Consider the following 20892-nt stretch of genomic DNA (forward strand, 5'->3'; position numbering starts at 1 on the left):
AGACTCTAGTGAGGGTGACAGTAGCCCTGGACTTGTTACTTTTGAGTTGCCCAGCGTGGGTGCTGGGAAGTGAACTTAGGTCCTCTGCACGAGGGCTCAGTCCCCCAGTCCTCTAACCGCTGTCTACCAGCCTCAGCTTCCATATTCTTTTACACATATAATTTCATTTTGTTTCATTTTCAAGAAATCCAGGAAGCGTTTTAACTTCGGCAGTTTAAATGGCTTGCTGAAGCACACCAGGGCAAGCAGTAGGATTGAATGCTAACCCAAGAAGATTCTTAGTCACTGTAAGAATTGGGTAAAACACCAAATTTCCGGTGCACATTCCCTCCACCCCCGAACTGATGTTAACTGCTTAGGAATGCCATGTGTTGTCCCAGAGCAAGTTATATGTCTTTTTTTCCCCCTCAGAATCCCAAAGAAACAGCACTCATGACTGTTTATAGATGTCCTGTTTATAGATGTGAGATCTCAACAGGACACCGGAGCATGAACTAATCTAAATCTTATTTAACTTTTGATCTTCTGAAAGCCCCTCTGGGGGTTCAGTTACAAGCACGAAGTAAGCAATTCCAGAGACGTCAAAAGAGCAAACGATCCCCGAACGCGAAGGCTTTATTTTTAAAAGCTCGGGGACTGATGCCTGAAAGACGGAGCTAACAGGAAGCCGTGCGGAGCCGCTCGCACCTCTCGGCAACAGGCCAAGCCACCGACCGTCCTGGGTCCCGCGGCCCGGACCGGTCACGGCGCCGCCCGTTTGACCGAGGGCGCCTCACGCAGAGCTGAGCTGCCAGGACTCGGGACCCCGCGGCAGCACCGCCATTTCCCTCACCCGGCCGTCGGTGGCGGGGCTTTTAGGAACTCCCGCCCACCCGCGCCGAGCCCCTCGGCCGCGCTCCCGAGTCTGCCCCCGGGGCCCTCTTACCTCGCCCTAACCAGCCCCTCCTGACGCGGAAGGCGCCGGCCGGGCGTCGGGCCACACCGCCCCCGTCGCCACCGCGCCCACCGGCCGCTCCGCCCCTTCTCCTCACTCGCGCGCGCGGGGGAGGCCGCGGCCGCCCAGGGGGCGTCGGCGCGCATGCGCGGCGCGCACAGCACCGGAAACTTAGACGAAGTTCGGAGCCCCGCCCCCGCCGTCCCGCGACCTGCCGCCCCCTACTCGGACTGACGAGTCGGCCCGGCTGTCCCGAGCGCCATGTCGGGTTCTTCTAGCGTCGCCGCCATGAAGAAGGTGGTTCAGCAGCTCCGGCTGGAGGCCGGGCTCAACCGCGTGAAGGTGAGCGGGCGTGGGCGGGCGGTGGGCCCGGGGGGACGCGCGGGCCGACACGCGGCTCCTCCGGCCGGGCTGCGGGCGAGGAGGGGGCCCGCCCTTCCGCCGCCCGCGGACTCTTCCCTGCCCCGGCCGTCTCTGCCACGACTTCCGTCCGTCTCACACTTCTCTCCCCGCACTTACTCGCAGTCCCCGTCCTGTGAACACACACGAGTCCGCTCGGGTGGCCCCAGACCACGGTCTAATAAGTGACTTTTGTTTGCGGGAGTCTGAGGACACCACCCTTGCTCAGTATAGCCTCGAACAAAGAGGCGTTTCGAACAGACGCCACAGTGTGCTCGCGTCTGACCTTGCTGGGGTGTCTGTTTACTGGCTCTCACGCCGGAGAAACCGACGAGCCGAGCGCTCGTCTGTGTTGGTCTTACCTTGCGGTCTGGTTGGGGTGTCGGGTTTTGGACTTTTGGGGAAAGGCCGATTTTCTGTCTGTGTTGGTGGACAACTAGGTATTCAAACGCTGTTCTAAGGACCATTTGGTTATTTTTTCAAATCCTAAACAGATTGGCTTCTTTCTGATGTAATAGGTCGGATTACATGTGAAACACTTCCCGGTGATTATAAAAAGAAACAAGAATATAAATCACCCTGCTAGAACTTGCGGGTTTCCAAGGTGATTTGATTTTGTATTCAGCAGGCTAGTCCTTATTTCTAACGTGCTTTTGGAGAGGGCTTTTTATTTAGCTTCCTCAAGTAGAAATGTCAGAGACCGTTTAACTTCCTTGTGGTAACCTTAGCAGGGTAGGGAGACGCCCATCAGTCATGGTTTGGACTCCATTTCTCTAATCAAATTCTCATTTCATCCAAGTGACTTAGTCTTGGCCAGATTAAAGCTCTGAAACTTGAAGCGATTCAGTATTGATCATCATCATTCAATATATTAACTATCATAAAAGTAGGCCAGGAGGGGAGAAAAAAAAGTGGGTTGGGAAGGAAATAAGAAAGACAGGTGAACGTAGTAATTATGGTAGTGGTATTTAACCCTAGTGGGCCAAAGCAGTGAGCTCCCAGAGAACCTCCTTTTCTTTGAAAACCCTAGCTGCTCCGTGGCTGCCTCCTAGCTTCTCTTGCCTTGTGTGTTTAAATTCTTCTGAAGGCTTCTGATTGGGATGGTTTAAACTACCACACATAAACAGGGTTTTGAAGTTTCCATGGCAAGGCGCATCTCACTTGGGAATTTTACATGTTCTTTTCTAGGTTCCTAAATTAGGTTAGGTGTCATTTGCCATCATCCAAGTAACACATCTATGCTAGGTGCTGCTTTTGTGTGTAGCATTTTAAAACTAGCATGAACTTACTATTGTATTTGTTTAGGTGCTAATTACAAGTGCTTTACCAAACACTCAGGGAGGTCAGGACATTTGAAACCTAATATAATAGTTTTGCAGTGTCAACCTCTTGGATATTGGATAGAGACTGTTACTGCAGCTTGGGCACTAGCAGCCGTTCCATTTTAAGTCTTGCTGTTTAGAATGCTGGGTTTTGTTTTTTGGTTTTTCGAGACAGGGTTTCTCCATATAGCCCCCGGCTCTCTTGGAACTCTCTGTAGACCAGGCTGGCCTCAAATGAGGTCCCCCTGCTGGGATTAAAGGAGTGCCCCACTGGTGGCCTTGCTCCCTGTCATCCTTGAACCTCTTTCCTGCACTGTTAGTCACACAGCCTTAGGTGTCTCACTGTTCCTTAGGATTCTGTGCCTAGAGAGAAAGTCCATATATAGTGGTACTTGGAGAAATGTGGGGAAAGGAACTAACAGGCAGTTTGTGCTTACTGCTGGTTGAACAAAACCAAATGCTGTAACACTATGACAACTGATACTTTACCCTCTGTACAGTAGCAGCTTTTAAGAGGCCAAGCAGGGTGTGGGTTATTTGTACAAGTGTTTAAGAACTGCAGGAACCTCTAATATTCAGAGTCAATTAGTCACATGGGACTTATTATACTGAATTGTTATATAAACCAGACACAGGTAGATTGAAGGTGAGCTTAAACTTATCTGGGGTGATTGATCCTTTGGTCACAATATAACTGTTATCTAGGACCTTTTGATATAGAGTATCTGTAACCCTGTTAACTCTTTAGGCCACAACACCAGGGCCTTAGGTACTTGTTGTAACCTTAAAGATAAGTGAGATTGAGAGTAAAGTGTACACTTTGAGAATTAAATGGCTTGAGTGCATTTTTAGTTATTCAGGGTCTGCATACCCATTCACTTTGTTGTGTCGGTATTTGTTCAGTCAGCTAGTTTGAGACTGGGTTTTGCTAAGTAGCCAGACTGGCTTTGAACTCAACTGTTTTAAGTTATAAAGCCTGACTCTGACAACCTTTAGAACTGTTAATGTAACTTGAAAATTTAAAAAGCATATGCATGGTGTATGTGAGCATACATGCCATGGTGCATATAGGGAGTTAAGAGAACAAGTAACCTTGTAGAGTTTGATCTCTCCTTCCACTTATATGTGGGTTCTGGAGATCAAACTCAGGCCCAGTTTAACAACCTTTCTGAGTAGCCTGTCTTCAAGAAACACTGTATTTGCCTCAAATGTGATTTGGCAGTGTTGATACACGTATACAGTGCAACCCAAATAGGACTTCAGTATTGTTTATTATATCCTGTATTTCCTAACCAGAATATATATAATGGTAGGTGCATGTCACTCTTACATGCAAGGTAGTATATGGATGGGTATAAATTTAAAGAACATTGAATTCTGAGATCTGTGCTAGTTATCTTAGGTTCACAGGCATTTCTCTAGTTTACTTTCAAGACGTGTTAAGATCTTTTTGTTGAACTATTAATACTATGTATTACTTAATAACAAGATAATTGGGGTGTGTGTGACTCAGTTATTTGCCTATGAATATACAAAGTCCTGAGTTGGATCTCCACATTCAGGTGGTAGAGGCAGGAGGCTCAGATGTTCAAGGCTGTTGCTACATAACAAGTTTGAGGCCAGCCTGGTCTACACAAGACAAAACAAATTCTGTCGGGCTTGTTGAACAGCCCATCATGTAAAAACAAGACATGCTGTGCACTGTAGATAAATGGGATTACACTACTGAGTCACTTAATGCTTGTTATAAGTAGAAAAAAAAATTGCAAATCAGTTTCATTTGCTAAGTGTTCTAAGTATGAGCCAGTACAGAACTGTTAACTGTAAGTTATTTTGAAGTGATGTTTATTTTAGGTGTTTTCAGACTTACAAAGACCATCAGAACCTTAACCAACAGACATCTTTCCTCTCTCATTGTGATAGGTTTCCCAGGCAGCTGCCGACTTGAAACAGTTCTGTCTGCAGAATGCTCAACATGACCCTCTGCTGACTGGAGTGTCTTCTAGTACAAATCCCTTCAGACCCCAGAAAGTCTGCTCCTTTTTGTAGTCCTATATCTTGAGGTAAGTTCACACCACCCCCTTTTGATACAAAGGAAGAACCAGCTAGGTCCTTTTATTTGTGGCACTGGCAACATCTATCCCTGTAGTCCTGCTTGGCATTCCAAGTTTCTTATTTTTGAAGGTTACTGAAAACTAGATTAATAGTCACAAAGACTGATAGTTTTTATTTTTATCACAGAGTGCTAAGTAGATGTGATAACTATAAAAAAAAGCATGGGAGACTCAGAAGTCCACTGCTACCAACAGCCATGTGTTTGTGTAGTGCTGGCACAAACAGCATGCATATTTGGAGATCCTAACAGGCAGACTGAAATGTTAACAGATTTACAGTGTGACTCTGCAGGTACGGTGGTGGATTTGTGGATAAACTGTCATCACTGGTGTAAGAAAGCCAAGGTGTGAGTAGCATAGCAGAGAACTGGGGAAAGAAAGCAAAGCAAAGTTGGGGTACCTGAGTAAGCACACATGGCCTAGACATCCCCCCCCCCCCTTTCATTTGTTGAGCAAAAATAAAGCAAGAGAAGAGATTTACATTTGTGTTGGCAGTGAACTGGATTTGAGCATTTGGACAGTATATGGCCAGAGTTTATATTCATGTTCTAGACTAAATGTCATGTGTGAAAAAAACCCATTCCCCAAAGATATGGCCAAAGTTGTTTTGGCTAATTTAAGATATAATTACAGGATACTATCATTTGTAATCTTTGGTACATTAGTTACTAGTATTGAATTAGGAAGCAAACTTAAGAGTGTCTTTTAAAATACACTGTGTAAGGTACACACCCTTATACTAACATTCTGACTTGAAAAGTTCAGGAAGCCGCTTCCTAAAATACCTTGTTACATAGGCTTTGTAGATCTGGGAGTGTACAGGAAGTTAATCACTGTTCAGTAAATATGATTGGTTAAGATGACTAAGTTTTTTGAAACAACAAGGAGAAGGAGAATAAAGTTGTTTTCGGTAACAGGTTCTCAGTAAAGAAATACTGTTAACAGTCTAGCTAGTATCTTAGTGTTTAATAGTGTTAATATTTTCTGGCTCTTGGCAGTATTCACTGGGCATCTCTACAAGTTTCATATTTTTATGAGTTACTAAAAAGTCCTGTGTAGAATCAGTTCCTATATACTTACAGACTTTTTTTCACTTAATAAAAAATATTAAGTCTGAGGTTCATAGACTTTTTAAGAGCCCACACTTAAGCGCATTTAAATGACTTACATTTAGAACCCAGGTTTCAAAGTAAAATTATGATTGTTAATTCCAGCAGTAAAAGAAAACTTTGGATATTATGATTTGAAGGAATCTAGGGTAAGGAAAGGGTATTTAGATCTGAAAACTGTAAGTGAATTTATAAATCGCCTTCCTGAAGTGCATGTTATAACCCAGGAGGTCTCAGTAGGCTCTAAAACCTGCATTTCTGTCCTAAGTTAGTTGATAGTCCAGCATACAGTTTTGTTGAAACCTCTTCAGTGTTTGTTATAAAGTAATTCAAAAGTTCAAGTAAGTATAAAGGTGAACTGGTTATCTACCATTTCAAGTTCAACTATTTTATACCTTATTTTATAAAACAGGTCACACTTTGACTCACTTCCTTGTTGTGAAGTTGTTATGCCTGTGTTTTTTCTTTTTTCTGTATACGCACTTAGCTGTATTTTATTCAAGATAGTAATTTCTAACTGTATAACTACTGCTTTACTTCTGAGATGTTTTGTCCTGTATAGTCTAGTCATTTAAGCTGTCAGACACTATTCTGTTGTATGCATAGACCTTCCTTTATCCATTCCTCTAATGGGCTGCATTAAGGTGGTTTCATGTTTATGCTGCTGACAGTAGTATGCTCAGTATCCATGGTATGTTTTCTGTGAGTAGGTGAATAGAAGTGATTGCATCTTATAAATCATTTTTTCAAAGGATCTTTAGAGTTTCTATGTTAAGCATTTTTATATTTACCTTTTTATTATGATAAAGTATATTTCAGTAGTAATCTTAGGCAATCTGTGAGACTCCATAAAATATGATTTTTCTGCCAGTTGTGAAAATTAAAGGAAAGTTAGATTCTAGTGCTTTTTATACTGTAGATTGTATTCTTTCTTACTCTAATACTTGGTGATGATAAACAGATAAACAGGCCTTAGGCTTAACCCTTTATAAACTGACATTCAAGTGATCCACCTAGAGAGGACTTGATTCATGTTGGGGTGCACAACAACAAACTCACCATGACTGAAAGTATATCACACCCCTAAACTTACCATGCCTCTTGAGTTGTAGCACAGCAAGGGGTTGGTAGTTGACATCAGGGGGTGTCACCTCACTGCTGCTACTGCACGGCATCTCAGAAGATAAACTGAATGTGTTCAAGATTCAAAGTATAATAGGCAGAACATAAACCATTTTCAAAAATTATAAAAGAAATTGTCCTTGCTCAGGTTATTAGTGATAAAAAAATGTTTTTAAAAGTTACCGGTGTGATACTTTATCTTCTTTTTTCCTCCCACTAGGTTTCTCAAACCACTTTTCATGAACCAGTGAATATTCAAGAGAACTGTTTGAAGTCTGTACAAAAGCTTCTCTTTAACACGTGCCATAATACACAATCTTCTACTTCTACTTGTCAGTCCTTAACATCTACCTCTCTGAATTTTCATGGATTTCTGTTTCACAAGGTTTAACTATTTTATATACACTGGCTGTAGCATACAATAAAGCAACATACAAACTTTTGGCCTTGTTATTGATATGAAATGTGCTGTATACTAATCTTTTCAACACCAAGACTCAATGCCTTATATTGGCAAGACTTCTAGGAACTTACAGAACTGCAAATCTCTTTTCAAAGACTGGGAGGCTTGCAGTTTCTATCCTTCAGTTATTTATGGGAATTATTTTAAATATTCCAAATATAGGTGTGGAGATGTCACAGTGGTAAAGTACTTGCTATGCAGTCCCTGCCACCCATGTAAAAAGCTGGGCGTGCCTGTGCACACCTATAACCTTAGCCCTTGGGGGAGACCATTTGTTGGCTACCAGTGTGGGTTAAAATGGTAAGCTCCATGAAAAACCCTGTTTAATAAAAAAGACAGAAGGGGACATTGCCCACTGGGCTCACACACAACAACAAAAGATTCCAAACAGACACCTTTGTAATGGCATTAGCAGTTAGTCATGCCAAGAGGTAGCTGTTTCCATCTGGAAATAAGAGTTCCATTAAAAATCAAGAACTTGAGAACTCAACAATGCCTGGATGAAGTAGGAAAATAGAGGGTAATTAGGTAGAAAGGAGCAAGAAAACAGGTTAACTTCAGTGACCTGCCCTCCAAGACTGAGGTATTAAGTCAGGGTTATACACTATCTACCAACAAGTCTTTTTCTAGCCTACAAGTTCTTTGGGAGTGCAAATTAGAAAGTCTGAATATTCATTCCTATGAAATTACTTACAACTAATCCGAAGTAACAGTAAATTTTAGGACTTTCATACCTAAAAAATTTTCAGACCTAAATAAAATTATATTTATTTATATTTACTATATGGAGTAGAAATTCACAGCACTTAGCCATTTGTTCAAATACAAGATTTATAAAATCAAATTCCATTTTAAAAAGGGTATTTCATTAAATTACCAAGTTTTTCAAGACAGGCCTGTCCAGCAAAATTCAGTACCACTCCCCTAGTCTTTTATAAATGGAATTTTCTTCGACTTGTATCCATTTCCCGTGGCTGCAAATTAAAGGGAAAAAAAGACAATGAAGAATAACTTGGGTAAGATAGTAGAAACTGGCTTTCATAGATCGTCTTGAATAACAGTGGCTATGTCTGAGACCCTCAACAGTCCGTCTTAAGGTCTAATTTAATGTGCTGGGAGCTTAAAAGTAAAAAAATGGGAAGGATGTACTTCTAGCTAGGCAGAAAAGGATAGTTTCTAAATGTTCTTGCGTCCGACAGTTCTCAAATAATGCAGCAGAATCATTTTAACAGGCTTAGGAGACTGTGGGGCCTACTCTCTGTGAAGCTGCAGTAGTACGGTAGGTTTGGGGCTGAGATTCTTCCATTCCTATGTTGATATTACTGGTCCCATTTAAACACCACAGTTCTTTGAGCTACTTCAAGCAAATCCTGGTTAATTTAACAGGCCAAGACACTATATCATATTGGTACTTTCTAGTTCATGGGGGGGAGGGGAATACCTTACTACGTAAGCACACAGTTGAAGTGGGCTTTGGGACAGTAAGCACATACCTTATGGACCCATTCATACTCTCCGTATTTAGAATCAAAGGTCCCCTTCTGAAGAGATCGTAATTTTAAGGTAAAACGTGGTCCGAGTTCCTGAATTCCCACTTTCTTTTCACTCTTGAATATGTATCTTCAGAGACAAAAGTTAACAACTGAATTATTCAATTTCCTATGGCAATGCTTAAAGGACTTGTTATATCAGAATATAGGTTCATACTCAATATACTACATGATTGACAAAAAGTTCAAGTTAATATATGTCCCTCACCTGTGAAACCTGAAGAAGATGTAATCCCGCTGATTGTGGAATGTGGCAACTTGTCTTCCAATAAATTGAGGATTATGAGGAAAGAGAGAAGCAAACATACGTCCAATAGAATGACCTAGCCGTGTGGTAAAGTTATTCAGAATTATTTCAGGTACATGTTCTGTGGGGTCTTTGCCTCGTCGCTGGAAAAATTAAAAAAAAAAAAAAAAAAAGGCTCAGTAAAGATGATCAGAAAAACTACACAATTTTTGGGTTTAGAATTTAGACAACATTAAGAAATTTGTTTTTTGGCACAGGGTCTCACTCTGGCTCAGAATGGCTTGTAAATTTTTAGTTCAGGCTTTCCTAAAACTCATTGATCCTACTGCCTAAGCCTCCCATGTGCTGAGATTATAGGCAGGAATCACCAATCTTGGCTTTAAAAAACTTTAAAATGACATAAGTGTAATAGGCAACTTATTAAATACTCAAATATTACTATAAAATCAATGTTTCATGGTAATGAGGACTACTGCTGTTGAAATTGTTTATGGTCTCATAAAATCTCAGAAAATTTGCTGTCATGAGATCAAATAAGTAAAATCAATTAGATCTTTGAGAATGTACTGATAATCTGAGATCAATATTGATCAAGGAGTATATAAGACTCACCTTAATTTCCTTACGAAGACGAACACTACTCATTTTAAAATGAGCAGTCGGACCATTTGGCAAATGACTCAAAATAAGTCCATCTGGTCATAAAAGTCAAGAAATATACCAAACTAACTTAAATCCTAAATTGAATAACAAGTTGTTTTCTTTATGGTCAAGGGCACCTAAAATCAATAAATTAGTGGATGGAAGTATTGGTTGTTCTGGGTTAACTGAGCTTTTCCTACCAAACTAAAGTCAAACCACATAAAATCTTTCAGGAAAACATGTATTAACCTAGAATAGTCTTATAGTCTCAGGATTTTTTGTTCGTTTTTACAATTTAATAGCATCATTCTCAATAGGACCTTCTGGTCTTTCAAAGTTAAAGTACAAAATAAAAACATCTATCCAATGGCCACTACTCAGAAAGATGGGACTCAATACAATCAGTGTGTGAGTTCACCCCCACTCGTATGTCTCATATGGAAGATAGGACAGGAGTGTCATCCAGGACTACAGATATCTGTTACACTGAAAGTTACTGCTGCTTCTTAAGAGAGAAGCTTTTTGGATTAATGAGAAATTAAAATTAACCTTTATAATCCACTTGTAGTTTAGCATGAACAGAATTATGCTAGATACTATAAAGTACAAATATATGAGACATACCTACTCTTGCTCTATCAAGGACTGCTTCCAATCCCACTTTTCACGCAGTTAAAATTAACTCACACAGTACCCATCACTTAACATAGCAGGTATGAATCATGAAAATGCCTTTCCCCCCAACTTCTGTTAACCCAAATTTAGAACTGGTGTATTGTTTGTTTTGTTTCTTTAAACAGGTATTAGTGTTTAGTAAACAACAGGCCAATAGCAAACATTGAATGCTTCTATTTAACGACTCACTACAGGGTCAACATTGCCAAGTACTTCTCTTACATGAACATTCACAAAACCATGAAAATTAAGAAGACCAGTAGATCTACAATAAAGATCTGAAAAAGGCTTGAATCCTATCTGCAGCAGTTCAATTACATTGTGTCTTATGTCAAAAGTGAAGTACAGATTCTAAATTTATAGGCTCTCAAATAAATTGTTTGGGTGATGTTTTTTGAGGGGTACATAGGTTGTTTTGTTAAACAACGCTCATGCCAAACAGTCACTGTGCCTGTTTCAGTAATAAAGAAGAGGCTGAAGGCTAGCCCTACGAGGGGAGTGTGTGGTCAAACAGAACGGTGAATGTTTCAGATAAAAAGACCTGTCACAACACTGCTGGCTTTCTGAAAGCTAGACACACTGTCATTTACTACAGGGCACCTATATAAGATACTAAAGCAAAGAGAAAACCTTATTAAATTGATAAATGCTTGTTTCTTACAGTGGAATTGGCAGCTTTAAAAATGATGACAACCTAACTGCTAAAACCAAAACAGGCCTTGTCCTATTTGGGGAAGCAGTGATACATGCAGCAATCACTTTAAAAATCATCCTTTTCTGGAGTAACTGGGCATATAAAAATACACTAATCTAGTCAAACTAAATTATAGTCAACAAATGCCACATTAAAAAGGGTTTGCTATTTTAGTTTCTGGAAAACTAATACAGGCAAACAAAATAGTATGTGTAAGTTATATTAAAAGCAATGAAAGCTGTAAAAAATGGATTTTTTAATACAATGTATTAAAACACTGTTCACTGGTATAAAAATAATGTGTTGTCCTGTGTCAGAACAGAACATTCTATTGCTGCTTTTATAAATTCTTTACTAATCTGACTCACCCAATTGGTCATCTCCTAGATACTGAAATTATAGGCAGGCACTATTCAAGAAATAATAGCAACTATAAGAATCTCGATGTATTTTATATTCTTTCGTCTCAACAGAAATACCTTGGAGTCAGATGACATTTGTCTCAGATGTGAGACTCAGTTTCATTGTTACTAGCACCCACCACACCAGGAGCCACATGACAAGCTTCACTCCTACCTCAGAACAATGAAGTGATGTGTTTCCTGAGAGCATGAGATGAAGCTATACCAAAGTCGTGGTGTCACCTGGGCCGGCGCTTTCATGTCTCCTCCTTTCCAAATGACTGTTCCTCTGCCTCATTCATCCCCCCTTCCCAAGCTTCCATACACAGTCCTCCCCACTCATGTCCCTGGAGCAGTGCTCTGTTAGTTAGCAGAGCTCTGTGTCTGGGTTCACTATGGCAGGCTGACTGTGACATCTGCATCCTGTACTAAAGATGACAGCAGTGCTTTAGCTCTAGCTTGCCTGGTTTAAAAACAAACTCTTACAGCACCTGGGATAGAGATACAATGTTACAGAAAATATCCATTCTGAAAGTGATGGGAAGCCTGTTCCTATTCTTTCATACATGTTTAAAAACGGGCAAGGAAAAGGACAGGAAAATATCCTTAAAAAGAAACCCAAAGGATACTCGGTGTTTTACGATCTTCATTAATAACGATCAGGTCTGTGAAATCTCTTGCAATGCACTGTGGAATAATTTTTTTCAGAGCCAGTCCTCTTCTGTAATAAACATGTGAATCTGGTATAACTGTTGAAAGCTGCTCACAGAGTCGAACTGTTCTCTGTAAGAAAAAGAAAAATCACCAAAAGTAACAAGAAAAAGGATGTAAGGACAAGAGTACCAACGATGCTAAGATAACATTACAGAGAGTGAGCAGGGCTGGGGAAGAACGAAAGAATGTCTCATGAATCCAAGGCCAATCATCCTAAAGCCAGCTCTTCAACAAGAACTACTTCCTGGAGACAGAGCTATTTTGTGGCTAGAACTGACGAACGGCGTGGGACTGCTGCTGGCTCAGAATGCACGGAGGCTGGGGACGGTGCTAATCATCAGGAGGCTGGGGACGGTGCTAATCATCACTACGGGCAGGACAGCATCACTTCGGGCAGGACAGCACCCATAACAAGGGTTTGGCCAGCAGTGAGCTAACAGTGTCAGAATAGGTGCAAAAAAAAAAAACTATTCTGAGGAAACTATGCTCAGTAAACCTAATCCCCATCGGTCATTTTTGTTTAGCTCATTCACTGTCATCAAAGGCAATTAACTATCTCATTTTTCTGAATGGAACATTTAAATATAAGAATTCATGGACTATAGGAATCAATGTGTTTACCCCATGAGGTCTGTCTGATGTTGTGATAAGAATCTTAGGTGACGTCTGTCTGTTGAAGTAAGAAGCAAATTCATCTGTAGCTTCATCATAAGCCACCTGAGAAGAGAGGAGAGATCATTTTATAATCAAACAGTTCCCTGAGCATGGATTTTAAAGCACTGCATGACTGTTAGCTGACAGGTGTAGGAGGAGCTGACATTAACAGTGACACGCAGAAGCTGATTTCTCTTCTGCACAAGTATAAACAGCTAGTTACCAAACTAATTTCAGGGCATAGACTAAGATGTGTGGATTCTTGCAAAATGGCTACAGGTACAGGTGAAAATACCAGTCCTGACCAATGCTGTTCCTCACCTCATCTTCTTGGAGGGGGAAACAGTACCAGCTTCTATGATAGGGAGGGCAGTCTAGGGTAGAAGAGGACAAGAATACAGGTTGGTGGAAGGAAGGGAGGGAGGGAGACAGGGAGGGAGGAAGAGAGGGAAGAAAGAAAGGAGGGAAGGAGGGAAGGAAGGTGGGTGAAGTCATAGCTTTGTCAAACCAGGACTGCAGACCTCATTTAGGGTAGGTATGGAGCAGCCAGAAATTTAAACATGGCACTCTGAAGTACAAACTGTAGACGTACTTGACACAGTCACCACAAAGCCTCAGGTGGCACTAATCTCACACAGCTAAGGGAGACCTGAGACCCCACTAAATGTGTAAGGCAGGGAGATGAGAACTGGTGGCACTCTGAAGGCCTTCCTCAACACATGCACAGCTCACACATGCTCACACAGATGGAGAAACGCACGTCTGAGGGACCCCAGGTGATCAACAGTACCTGCCTATTTACTGACTGATAAACAGCATGCGATAAAAACAGGGACAGTCAGCAGCAATGCAGGTCAAAGACAAAACAAGACTGGGAAACCCAGTGACCTCACCCTCTGAAGCCCAGGTAAGCTGCAGAAACAAACAGTCCTTACACAAGAAGCGAGAGCTAAGCACAAGCTCATTCCAGTAGTCCCCGGGAGGCTGAGGCAGGAGGACTGCTGTGAGCTTGAAGGCAGGCTAGGCTACATTGTCTAGGGCAGCATAGACTATAGAGGGAGAGCCTGTCAAATAAATAAACAAACAAACATGAACTGAAAAACAATTTCAAATGGATAGCAACACGGTCCAGTGTGGAGAACCAAAAACCCATCCTAGAAGTGCAACAAAGAGGGGGAAACTGCAGCGTAACGTCAAACATGTCAGCAGTGTGTAATGGGGGATCCTGACGGACAGGAGAAAAGCTATTTGAAGAAATCATGGCTAAAAAGACAAACCTGATGAAAACACTGACACTAAGAAGCTCAGCAAATCCAAGTGGGATATCAAAGAACAATAATAAATGCAGTAGTGTCAAGCTGTTAAAAATCTCAGAAAGCCTTGTGATGAGACAGATAAAAATAATGATTAATATGCCGCAGAATATGTTCAAAGTACAGAAAGAAAAAGAACCTTAGACTCTGAACAGTTAAACCCAAGATATACATATTTTTCAGTAAATAACCCTGAGATAATTAGCAGCTATTAAATCTGCTATGAAACAAAAGTGAAATCCTGTAAACGTAAAGAAAACGACATTAGATGGTATGGCAGCCTGGAGACCCAGGAACCAGGTGCTAATGGCAAAGCTGTATGCACATAAAAGACAGCCATATGGATAGACACTCCAGTTCCTTTGAAAAGCTTCAGATGAATTCAAGCAGCAACTGCGACACTAGGTCATGCAGCCAACACGTGGTCTATGACCAACAGCACATACAAAGGCAGAGGAGAGCGAGTTACCAGCTCCGTGGTCTCTGCAGGCTTAGCAGAACTATGCGGCTTTGCTGCGGTCCCTCTAGTGATTAAAGACACGTGGCCTTTGGCTTGTGTCCCTCCAGTGCTGAGGATTAAGCTCCCAGCCCAATGCATGACATAATTCTAGGGGTAGCTACTATGAGAATACCAGTCTAAAAATCAAGAGGAATTAAAACAGCATACTAAAAAAAAATAATAATATAAAAGGAAACAGCCAAGGAAGAACAGAGGAAAACAGAGCAGGGAAAAGGCAGATGGATGTGAAAGTCTAGCATGCTACTGACAGTAAATACTAATTTTCAGGCTGACAAAAGAAGCAAGATCTAACTGTATGCTCTTGATAAGTGATACATATTAAATTCAAGTCTGAGGATAACCTCAAAGCAAAGCCTGGACAAGCCTACTGTGGAGAGAGTCCCTGACAGCCGAAGTGTTTCCACGCACACAACACAGAAGACATGAAGAAAGGTGCTGCTCAAATCACAGGAGATAGTTTCTGTGGGATCGAGGATGAGTACATCAAGGAAGTGTAATTATCATTACACATAAGTTATTACATACACAATATAATTGTAAATGCAGGCAGCTAACAAAAGAACTAACACTAGGAAGAAAACTCAACGTGCTGGAAGAGGCAGACCGCTGAGCTGAGAGGTAGAGCATCCATGCTCTTCCTTCGGTAACAATGAAATGGACACGCAGAGAGAATATGTAAGATGGGAGCAGCCTATGAAGATACACAATTCCTCCCAAAATCATAGGAAACACAGGTTTTCAAGGACAACACCGAACATTCCTCAGGACAGACTACATGCCAGGACTTAAAAATCTCTTTAACTGAAAAGGACTAAACTCAAAGTCTATTAAGCAAGGAAGCACAGTAAAATTAACAGTAATCACCCAAAGAAATCTATATCTTCAAATATTTGTAAATTAGCACACATAATAATCGATAAGCTAAAGTCAATTAGGGAAATTAGAGAATCCCTTGGGCTGGAGTGACTGCCTAGTTCCAACTCCTCCTTACACACACACACACACACACACACACACACACACACTCCAAACAGCGACAAAACTCAAAACAACATCCAAAATTCTCAACTAAAGTAAAAAAAGAAAGAAAAAAAGAAAACAACAAGCTGTCAATATGTATGGATCCTGTTGTTAAAGCAATGCGTGGGAAACCAGAGATTTAAACACAACGCTATCAGAGAAGTTGGATCTGTGTTTCCTTAGAAAGCTCAGGGCTGAGTGAGGACCAGATAAAGCCAAAGATGAGCACAGGAATTGGAGACTGGAGAAAACTAATTAGGTAAGATGCAGTGGCGGATGGTATCTGCCAGAGGCTGGAAGAATGCCAAAGACAGGAAAATTAATTTATGTTATATAAACAGGGCAGAGTAAGATCATTAGAATCTAAAGCTGTTTATCATATATTTTTTAAAAAAGTAGCTAAGACTGAAGGTCTCACACATCTCAGTATTTTCAGAAAAAGAATTCTACAGTCATTCATGATGGATCCAAGCATAAGTGTGATTTCTGTAAAGCAGAAGGAAGCCCTCCGCTGACAATATCCACATCAAGGAGATGGCTCCGCAGTGTTCTTTCCTATGAGGAACACTCAAGGATCCCTTCACTGCCTCTTCTAGTCACTCAACATTATAGCAGAACAGAACAAAACATTATTCCAGTCAGAACAAAAGAAAAAATAAAGCAAGAGATAAATGTGTTACTGGAGAAATAATTATCTAATATTTAGAAAAGTATGACAAGCCAGTTTAGTCAAGCTATAGTTAGAGGACCACTACCATCAAATCACCTGTATCTTTACAAACTAGCAAACAAATCGATCTTCATAGCTGCACGTGCCCGAGGGAATAGCCACAGGGCAGGAGTAGCTCTAACAAGACTTACTTGGAAAACCACTATGGAGAAAGTACAAAATGTACTGAAATAAATTTTTAGTATTTAAGAAAGCTCTAAGTGAAGAATACATGCAGGTCCCCAGACTGCATGATCTGGTGCATTATCTGCATTATCTAGGAAAGACAACTACCATCGAGAAGGAAGAGAGACAATGAGGAAGGGGGAAGGGTATCCCGCCCTTACAATCACCATGATGGTAAATGGCACCACCTCAGGGATGCTCGTTCACACTTGGTTTCCAACATTACCTCTTCATCATTGGGGTCTACTGTGGTCTCCTCGTAAATGCGCTGGTTGTCGATGGTCTTGGGTACAGGCTTTGGTGGAGCCTAAGTAAAAGGGAAAGCATTTTATATTTTAGTGTTAGAAGTATTTTATATTTACAACTTCACATTACTGTTGGGAAACAAAAAATGCTTCAAATAACCTCAAAACAACCTTGTCCTTATTTCAAACCACAACCACCGCTACACAAATCTTAGGAATAAAATGGAGAAATAACACTCCCCCTTAAAAATCTGAAAAGACATTTATAGAAATACAGAATGAAATGACTTGAAAATCCAGCAGAAATAGCAGAAATCACAAAAGTTATCCATGTCTAAAATAATATCTAACAGTAAAAAGGAAGCCAGCAGAATGGAAAAATATTTAGTAAGGTGCAAATCCAGGGGACTGTTTCTGTACTTCCTGAAGTCTACTCAGAAATGTGGCAAAAGTCTATCCAGTCACCTAGTAATTCTGTTTGGGGTTAACACATGGAAAGAAATAAAAGTCGATGGGGTGGTCATTTGTAATGGAAACAAACACCAATATAGCAAATGTCCAACAGCATAGCAATTGCTAACACGCTGCATATCACATGAGCAGATAATGCAGCATTATCATCGCTTAGCTCACGGTATCAACACACCTGCAAGGAGTAAAACAGAACTACGGGAACACATAGATGCTACGCAGTGACACGAAGGAAAGATGAACTGATGGACTATTCAGGATGGTTGGTATGTGTGTAAGGTGTGCAGCTTGTAGAAGTTGGCTCTCTCCTTATATCCAGCGGGTTCTAGGAATTACCTCAGTTGGCCAAGCTTAGCAGCAAGTTCCTTTACCTTGCTGCAGCTACACCCAACCCAGGGCCAGTGATAACGTTAAAGGTTGACCTGCACATAAATTTGCTGCAATTAGCTAATAATATTATATGATGTATTAGAATTTTAAAGGTTGGCTGGGGAGATGGCACAGTGGTTAGAGCACTGACTGCTCTTCCAGAGGTCCTGAGTTCAATTCCCAGTATCCATGTGGTGTCTCACAGCCATCTGTAATGGAATCTGATGCCCTCTTCTGGAGTGTCTGAAGACAGTGACAGTAGACTCACATACATAGAATTCTGAAGGTTGAAATAGCCTAACTTTGATGATTTTAGATGATTTAAACTGATCCTACTTGGACAGTGCATAGAAAGCAGTGTGTTTAGTGTGTATACAGTCTGAACATGTTTGCCTTTCTCAGAAAGCCTTATTCTCACTTGGTATTTATACGAGATAAGAGAGAGAAGAACCATATGCTTTTAAAAAATCTTACAAGATAAATTAGAAATTAAGCATATGTGCAAAATTTTTTAAAAATGAAAAGTTTACTGGAGCAACAATGGAGGGGTTTTTAGTACTTCTTTCAGCTTTAAGCCACAAGAGCTAAACACTCAAGGCTGAAGTGGGGAGTTCCCCAGCCCCAAAGCCAGGGAGAGCTTTCTCTACCTACTGGACAACAGCAACATCCTGTGCTTATAGCATCCTGTGCTTACTGCCTGTACACAGCATACTGAGAAAGGTATAGCACAGGGAAATTCAACAATTCCATCTGAGTGAGCAACTCTGAGAACAGGGGTGAGTTTTCACCACTACCTGACAAGCTGGGTGAAGAGTAGAAAGGGATTTGTTACATTTATTTTTACATATCTGAAATATTTTAGAAGAAACCAACACAGTAACAGGAAACACTTCATAACAGAAGACAAATCACATGACTAAAAACCTTACTTACCTTATCACCAAGAGCCTCTCTCTCCTTTTTAAGTTTTTTCTTAGCTGCCAACTTTTCCTTTGGGATAAGAGCAAACAATATTGAGAAACCAGCAATTATTTCACAAAGTCATACTGAAACTACAAGTCAACTCTAGGAACATTCTGAGAAATTACTGTAACCTTTTAAAGTAAGCACATGAAACTTTTTAAAGTTCTGCTTAGGTAGCCCTTCTATCCAGGCATCCTCCTGCCTCAGATTCCTTAGTGTTTAGATTACAGGTGCATACTACCACCCACAACTAGATATATCGATTTTTCTTTAATAGTTACAACACTGAACCACCAATGGTCAGACTAATCAGTAAGATTCATTTAACAAACAACTTGCTCTGTGTTTCATTTACATCATATCAGCGCTGAGGCTGAACACTTAAACTTTCAGTAGTTTTAATTTTTACTATAGTGCTTCCAATTAACTAAACATATCATCAACATATGTTTTCCCTAGTGGATGCTTTCTAAGGGTCACGAGTGTAATGATTACATCTCCTGGAAAGCACTAAAAATAGACAGAAATGGGAGTTTTCAGAATATTTCCAATACGGTCACCACTAGTTATTCTTATAGTTTATAACCAAAACCACCTTTTAAGATCAATAGGAAGTTGCAAACATGATTAGTTGTTACTTAGTATACACCCGTATCTCCTGAATCTAGACAAAATGTTTGACATTCTGTAGTGCCTACTGATCTTCAGGAAAAAAAAAAAAAAAAAAAAAGGCTTTTAGGACATTCCTCCCTCACCTTTGCAAACCAAAATAGGTGACATGTCTACCATAAGAACTCCGAGGTTAAGACAACTGACTGCTCTTCCAGAGGTCCCGAGTTCAATTCCCAGCAATCACCTGGTGGCTCACAACCATCTGTAATGGGATCTGATGCCCTCTTCTGGTGTGTCTGAAGAGAGCTACAGTAGACTCATATATATATAATGAATAAATAAATATTAAAAAAAAAAAAAAAAGAACTCCAGTAGCAACCTAGCACTTACGGAAAGTTCCAGCCAAGGTCCTCCAGTAAGAGAACGCAAACAAAACTAAAGGACATCATGGGTTAGTTGCTATGTAAGCCGTACTAGGGAATTTTTTAAAATTGTAATTTAGACACAAATGAGCCTCATGATCCTGGGCAAGCCTGTCTAGTTTTCAGCCTATGTTGGATCCCAGGGCCGTGCGAGCACAAGGCGGCAGAGAACAAATGCAGCTACTACTGACACTTCGCAGTACTAAAACTTCACTCAGGGTTCCTTGAAAGAGTCAGGGGCCGAGGTTAGGACCTGGAGTTTACAACCGACGCTAGGCAGGCAGGCTGCGCCGAGCCCGCCGCCTTCCGGGGCAAGGGGGTGGGTCGTCTGCTCTAGGACGTCTGTCCCCGGCCCCAGCGCCCCGGCCCCGCGCGCGCCCCCGGCCCCGCGCGCGTACCTTCCGCTGCTGCTGTTTCCACCGCGTGAACATCAAGTGTCGCCGCTGTTTGTTCTTAATCTCCGAGATACTGAAGCCCGGGGGGAAGGCAGCCGCTTTCGCGGGCTGCACCCCGCTCTCCGCCGTCCCATCGCTCGCGACCGCAGCCTCTTGAGACCCTTCAGCGGCGGCTTTCCTCTTCAAGCCTCCCTTGCCGCCACCGCCACTTTTCTCGCCGGCCTTCGCCATATTGTTTGCAGCTGTACGGAAACGGAAGTGCTTTCCGTCTTTGACCCGCCTAAGACGGTTTTACTTCCGGAGCCGCCAAGTTGAGGAACAAAGGTGTTGCTTTATGGGTTAGCTGTTTAAGAAAGTGTCAAAGCCTGGCAGTGGTGTCGCACGCCTTTAATCCCAGCACTTGGGAGGCAGAGGCAGGCGGATTTCTGAGTTCAAGGCCAGCCTGGTCTACAGCGTGAGTTCTAGGACAGCCAGGACTATAGAGAAACCCTGTCTCGAAAAAACAAAACAAAACAAAAAATGTCAAAATTCAGGGTTCGCTCCTGACCCTACGAACAGAGAGAAGAAATCCTAGATTCTTTCACTGAGCCTCTCCTGAGTGTTGATCCTTGTATTTAGCTACAATTT

At 41.4% G+C, this 20892-nt stretch overlaps 3 protein-coding genes across 5 annotated transcripts in view; 1 reads left to right on the top strand and 2 right to left on the bottom strand.

Moving 5' to 3' along the window:
• Spata1 (spermatogenesis associated 1) overlaps positions 1-1064 on the bottom strand; it is a 41991-nt gene extending 40927 nt beyond the window's left edge. For all 3 annotated transcript variants that reach the window (XM_076933350.1, XM_076933349.1, XM_034499828.2), the window contains exon 1: positions 926-1064. The gene's annotated coding sequence lies outside the window, so the exon portion shown is untranslated. The remainder of the gene's footprint in view (positions 1-925) is intronic.
• A 37-nt stretch (positions 1065-1101) lies between these two features.
• Gng5 (G protein subunit gamma 5) lies at positions 1102-7442 on the top strand. Its single transcript, XM_034499833.3, has 3 exons — positions 1102-1276; positions 4579-4718; positions 7221-7442. Exons 1-2 carry the CDS (start codon positions 1196-1198, stop codon positions 4702-4704), a joined length of 207 nt encoding a protein of 68 aa, XP_034355724.1. The 5' UTR covers positions 1102-1195; the 3' UTR covers positions 4705-4718; positions 7221-7442.
• Positions 7443-8205: 763 nt separating this feature from the next.
• Positions 8206-20518, bottom strand: Rpf1 (ribosome production factor 1 homolog). The gene is made up of 9 exons (XM_034499832.2): positions 20269-20518; positions 18807-18863; positions 17015-17095; positions 13008-13103; positions 12302-12455; positions 9873-9955; positions 9222-9403; positions 8957-9083; positions 8206-8437 (listed from the first exon to the last, which is right to left on the bottom strand). Exons 1-9 carry the CDS (start codon positions 20494-20496, stop codon positions 8396-8398), a joined length of 1050 nt encoding a protein of 349 aa, XP_034355723.1. The 5' UTR covers positions 20497-20518; the 3' UTR covers positions 8206-8395.
• Positions 20519-20892: the final 374 nt, after the last annotated feature.

This window comes from Arvicanthis niloticus, chromosome 4 (genome assembly GCF_011762505.2).
Source record: "Arvicanthis niloticus isolate mArvNil1 chromosome 4, mArvNil1.pat.X, whole genome shotgun sequence".
Classification (NCBI taxonomy): Eukaryota; Metazoa; Chordata; class Mammalia; order Rodentia; family Muridae; genus Arvicanthis; species Arvicanthis niloticus.

Excerpts from the sequence above, each read along its gene's own strand:
- Gng5 (XM_034499833.3), top strand. The coding sequence starts at position 1,196 with ATGTCGGGTTCTTCTAGCGTCGCCGCCATGAAGAAGGTGGTTCAGCAG. Across the intron at positions 1,277-4,578 it reads CCGGGCTCAACCGCGTGAAG|GTTTCCCAGGCAGCTGCCGA; the intron begins GTGAGCGGGCGT and ends TCATTGTGATAG.
- Rpf1 (XM_034499832.2), bottom strand. The coding sequence starts at position 20,496 with ATGGCGAAGGCCGGCGAGAAAAGTGGCGGTGGCGGCAAGGGAGGCTTG. Across the intron at positions 9,404-9,872 it reads GTCTTCGTAAGGAAATTAAG|CGACGAGGCAAAGACCCCAC; the intron begins GTGAGTCTTATA and ends TAATTTTTCCAG. Across the intron at positions 8,438-8,956 it reads AGTATGAATGGGTCCATAAG|CCACGGGAAATGGATACAAG; the intron begins GTATGTGCTTAC and ends TTTAATTTGCAG.